The following is a 5,634-nucleotide window of genomic DNA, read 5'->3' as shown; positions in this document are numbered from 1 at the left end:
AGTTGAACAATGCTGAATAGAAACGATTGTGTTATAATTCACTGTAAAATTAAATTTAAGATACAATACGGTTTTACATTTGTGAAATCACATTTAGAATTCGTATTTTTATACAAACATATATTCTTCATTGGTTTGAATTAGTTTTGATTGCCAAACTAACCCCTACAGCTACCAACCACCCATTTCGAATTCTTCAAAAACGCACTTAACAGGCATAAAGTATTTTACGACGTCGCAAAACCGATTTCAAAATAATATTTAAATGCTTACGTTAAAATGTTTACAGTTAACATAAAAATTACGATATACGATTATAGAGCCGTAAATGAGAGATTACTTTGCTAACCAGACTGAGAAATTGTGTTACAGTAAATAATCACAAGTTACTAATTAACTCATAACACTCTGTCGTCTAAAGTTTTCAAGAATATCACAAAATTAATTTTCAAGTTTATAAAGCCCATATTTATTTTGGCGTCTACTCATTTTATATGGAAAACATGAACGCGAGCGTGGAGCCAAATATCTGTTAAGAACCGTTTCCCTCGCTATACCAATACCCGGGGGCAATATAATTTATTTGACATTTAGCACGGCACCCTCCCGAGCTGTACCAACAAAATGTACAAAGTTTACACAGTGCACCGTCACGGTACTCGGCGTCAAGTCAATCCCGCACTACAGTGACGTAGTCGCCTGAAATGAAACCGCAACGAGGTAAAGCTCACGTCACAAAACCTTGTACAGGCCGTATACTGTAGCGGCTAGGCCTGTACGCCTTTACCGACGTGTTTGATAGAATTTGGGCGGGAACCGTGTTAGATTACGTGAATATTTCAGCGGAAAAGATATATCGTAACCCTGCGAGCTTTATCTCTGGCCTGAATCGAAAACTTGTATGTACATGCGATAGACTTAGAATTACTCCGACGTATTAGCTACATAAGTAACAATTATCTAACTTTGGAAGGAAGGACAATTAGCCAACTTTGTCGCTCACATTTTTGTGGACATAAAAGCTTATTTATGTCCACAAAATGTAACGCACGTACAAAGCTATATGACAAACCCTCCAGCCTTTTCAAGGTAAAAGTAAAACATCGACTTTAATTGGATATGCATGACATGGGATCAAATAAAATATACAATATGGGTACGTTCAATATCCCATATGTGTGCAAAGGGACTATACAAATTGACAAATGCGTCAGTTTGATATGTCGAATAGAATTGAGTTATGAAAATTATTTGTGAGGATAACAACTCGATACATCGAAACAACTTGTCATTCTTAATGTTATTATGTTTATTGCTATATGAGAAAAGAAAACAGAATGAAATACGCTTATTACTTCTTCACAGATTCATAATGTTTCAACCAATTAGTAGTATTTTGTACCTATGTCAAATGGACAACAATTCCATTTTACTTTCACCACATTCAATTCGAGGAAAAGCTATCCTAAGTTATATATTTATATCTACGATGATTTCTTAGCAGCAGATCTTGACGGTTCGTAATGAAAAGCGTCTTGTAATGGTTCAATACCGGAACCTGTTCCATTTATTCATGATGTAATAATAGTAATGAGATGGCTCTAAAATAACCCTTTTCCTTATTGACTCTGACTGAATTAGCACATAATTAAAAGTTCCACCGCAACCATCAGACGAATCCCTTGGTATTTGTTATTTAGAAGGATAGGATCGCATTATCTGTTATTACAGTTAACAGGAAAAAAGAAAAGAGAAAACCTAGAGCTGTCCCACTACGAATCAAAAAAATACGTCGTGTTTTAAAAAAATATTTTATGTTTCTTAAATATTTTTGCACAAAGAATCGTTCACTTACATAAAATTAAATGCATCTGAAATCTTAAAGTTACGCTTTAAACAAGTAGCAACTAATAAATGCACTTAAACACTTTACATAATCTAAAATTGCTTAAAGAGGCTGAACACGTCTTTCGGACGAGTAATTACACTTTGTGGCTGTAGGTAACTTCGTCCAAGAAAACTACTTATTTGCATAATGTGCCCATCGAACCACTTTATACAACTTGCCAACTTAAAGTATACTTAAGCCATTAACGGGTATTTATTACTGTATAGATGGCACGAGAGAAATATTTACATTATAGACAAGAATAAATATCATAAAATCGTTTTTCGATCATCTTTCCGGAGCCAGAATTTCGTCGTTGACGTGTGGCCCGCGGCACTTTTCACACACCACTATGAAGTTCTGAAAAGTGAAACATAAATATTAGCACTTTGCACACTCTCAATGGAAGCATCCAAGCGAAAGTAATTCTATGCAATATATTACCAATATTGGTATAATATACGCGAATGTTTTATTTATTCATATTTTCTGTCGAACTATGGAAAAGGTCAAACAGTGAAGAAGGTAATTCATTGCTATCTTTTGGGGCTGTGATCAATTGGTCCCTCGCCACCAAGTGAAACGTGAAAAACTATAAAACGTTTCTATCGTCAGTTCAAACAAAAAAGTTGTTTGGGACCTGAATAACAAGGCCGACTATTTTATTCTCCAAATAGAGTCTGAAAGTTTGATCAAGCGGGCACGTACGCGGTGTAATTCTAGTTGTTACAGTCCACTTGGAATAATAAATGGAATTAATATTTACAAGATTGTATTGAAGTCGCAGCAAGTCCATTGCTTTTTGGTAATTTCCTTCGGATTTAGGGCCGTGCTTCTCCATTAACTCGACGGTTCGTTTAGCTAAAGCTTCCAACTCAAGGAGTCCTTTCGGTTCAGGGTTCATTCCCTCTCGGCGTCTTCCGAACCGTGCACCCCAGTTATGATGGTTCCGTGGTCCTCGCCAACTACCTCGCTCGCCGACCGGCCGAGCAGGCTGTTCACTAGGTTCAGTTAACTTCACCATACTTATTATAAATGATAATGAAACCTTCACCGACTACTATATATAATGTGAAGCCACTAATTAGATACTAGTAGGTTCCTTAAGAGCGCGTAATTAGTTAATGCAGAGAGACTAATTAAGTAAATGATCAATATCCAACGAATTTTCAAAAATAAATAAACACGGTAAGCTAATGGTTGTGTACGCTCCAGAATAAGGAATGACGATATAGCGATTGTTTCAAGAAATATTTAAAATACCACGTGTAAATAAAGGGATTAGTACAACAATGGGTAGGTTAAGAATTGTAAAAATCAATAGACAATGGATTGAATTGGTTGGTTTGGTGTGCAGACTATCCCCACTGTTGCGAGTTTCAGGTAGTCATAGTATCTCTCATTTGGCGGAAGTAATTAGGTGTGTAAACTCGTTAGCCATGGTGAAATTACCAGAAAACGAATCGTACGTGCCGCTGCCGACGGGCGAGATGTTCGACCGATACCAGAGCAATCGTAATTTGTACTTGAACGGTGGTCCGTCCAGATTGATCGAGTTGGAAGAATTCGCTGACATCGCCGCTAACTACATGAGCACTCTCTCTAATTATCCAAATATCCGACAGATCGCTATGAACCGACTGAGGCAGCTTTTTAACTTGGTAAGCTAATTTCTCTCTCTTTCATAAGTTATTACATCATCTCTATCCATTTTGCAAAACCATTTTGACTGAAAATGTATATCTTTTGATAATACCTTTTACAACAATTAATTTAAAAAAATAAAGATATACCATGCCGGCCTATAAAATGCATGCAACATTTTTTTTTTCTAAATTTTCTCACACAATGCTTCGATATCTGGAAGTGCATGGGTGGGATTAGAATCCTTTGGATCGCAAATCCAATGTCATTATAGCCATGGATAACCGCTGTAAGACGGTGTAATGCAACAATAGTTCAGATCTAAATCCAAAACTTAACGAAAAAGCTTTACTGTAATAAAAATGTTTGATTGCAGGAGTTCAAGATGCGCTGTGATGTATGCGGGACCGCACACAATCAAGACGAAATCAGCGCGCCTGAACGATAACATCATTAACTAATTAAAATCCTTCCCTAATTATACTTACGACCTAGAATAAGCTAAACACATGTACCAATAATTATAAACGAACCTTTTATATTTTTAATATTTTATGGCCATCATACGAATGAGTCGATAATGACCTCATTTGTCAAAATCAAGATTTCGTGTCGTCATTTATCATTGTAGAGTTTTATATTTATATCATTAGAGACCTTGAAGTCATTTGGATCTTCTTCGTAAAAGCTTCAGGATATTAATGTTATTTTCAGCAAGTCTTTTAGCTGATATTACTTTATAAATTATAAAATTATATGTTATATTTACACATTTACACGAGTCCTATTTTTGTTCACGTCCAGTATTCAACATAATAAATATACTTACTAAATCTTTTAATGTTTTACTACGTTTTGTTTTATTTCATTCGCTAGTATCTATTGTATACGTTACTGCGAGTAAAGTTATTAAAAGATAATTCTGTAAAACATAAATCGTGAAGGTAGAGTTAATCTTGCAAAGCCATTTATAATTTTAATTAACTTGATATAAGTCTTACGACTGCACTGCGGCAACGATATTCATAATATGAAGATTTTTCTGAGATAAAACTGTAAAATTCAGAATAAATTTAAATTTTCATCGTTGCTAATTTATCTTAACACCAAGTTTACTTTTTTAAGTAACATACATACTAACATTTTATTTTTCTAAACTGTCATGTTCACTTTTTTTTAAATATCTATACTTATATTATAAAGCTGAAGAGTTTGTTTGTTTGTTTGATTGTTTGTTTGATTGTTTGTTTGAACGCGCTAATCTCGGGAACTACTGGTCCGATTTGAAAAATTCTTTTAGTGTTAGAAAGCCCATTTATCGAGGAAGGCTAACAGTGAAAAATGTTACAAAAACGGGGAAAATTATGATTATCTTAAGTGACGCAAGCGAAGTTGCGCGGGTCAGCTATATGAGATAAGACCGTCTATTACACAACTTTAGACAAGTCGAAGTTATTTTTGGCAATATACTTTAAAAGAACATAGCGAGCAAACAGCTGTACAATATTAATGTTCATCACAATAACATTTTTTACATAGTCCTACGTCTTATGTCGTTAAACTGATATAAAATTGTTAATGTTAAGTTTGTGAAGGTTGAATCACAAAGACGAATTTTGGCACAAAGAGGCGGCATTACGGCGGCTCCGGCCATAATCCGGATTGAGCCGGCAATTAAAATACTTATCCTGTTCGGTATTTCATCTCGCCACAGTAAAGTATTCCCCAAAATTATCCCCAGCTTCGGCCATATTGAATAAAAAGCTATTCGTTTTTTCGTAAATAAATCAATGAGATCCTGGGCTTACGTAGGGAGCAATGATTCGTCTCCAATATCTGTCAGTCCCAAGCCTAAATCCCTCCAGAAACGTCATTGTATAATGTACAAAAAACGTAAAACATACCTTAATCTTGCTAAATAGAAAACTCGAATAAGTAAATACTGTAATAAGGTAAGGTGTCCATTATGTATTGTAACCGATGTAAAGCTTCCGACTACACGTTATCACGATTATAGAGCGGTCTAAAATTAAAGCAAAGTTGTTGGCCACTAAGTTAGTAACATTAGGGCTGTCCCTTCTGATGGCTTAAATCACCTTTTA

General features: G+C 35.1%; 2 protein-coding genes across 2 annotated transcripts; one reads left to right on the top strand and one right to left on the bottom strand.

Annotated features, from left to right (window-relative positions):
* Positions 1 to 2,108: 2,108 nt before the first annotated feature.
* Positions 2,109 to 2,912, bottom strand: LOC142979193 (uncharacterized). Its single transcript, XM_076124034.1, has 2 exons — positions 2,655 to 2,912; positions 2,109 to 2,248 (listed from the first exon to the last, which is right to left on the bottom strand). The coding sequence occupies exons 1-2, from the start codon at positions 2,910 to 2,912 to the stop codon at positions 2,177 to 2,179; spliced, it is 330 nt and encodes a 109-aa protein (XP_075980149.1). The 3' UTR covers positions 2,109 to 2,176.
* On the top strand, positions 2,432 to 4,530 carry LOC142972896 (uncharacterized). The gene is made up of 2 exons (XM_076114354.1): positions 2,432 to 3,549; positions 3,909 to 4,530. The coding sequence occupies exons 1-2, from the start codon at positions 3,181 to 3,183 to the stop codon at positions 3,978 to 3,980; spliced, it is 441 nt and encodes a 146-aa protein (XP_075970469.1). The 5' UTR covers positions 2,432 to 3,180; the 3' UTR covers positions 3,981 to 4,530.
* Positions 4,531 to 5,634: the final 1,104 nt, after the last annotated feature.

This window comes from Anticarsia gemmatalis, chromosome 1 (assembly GCF_050436995.1).
Source record: "Anticarsia gemmatalis isolate Benzon Research Colony breed Stoneville strain chromosome 1, ilAntGemm2 primary, whole genome shotgun sequence".
Classification (NCBI taxonomy): domain Eukaryota; kingdom Metazoa; phylum Arthropoda; class Insecta; order Lepidoptera; family Erebidae; genus Anticarsia; species Anticarsia gemmatalis.
This window is presented reverse-complemented; position numbering and strand designations above follow the sequence as displayed.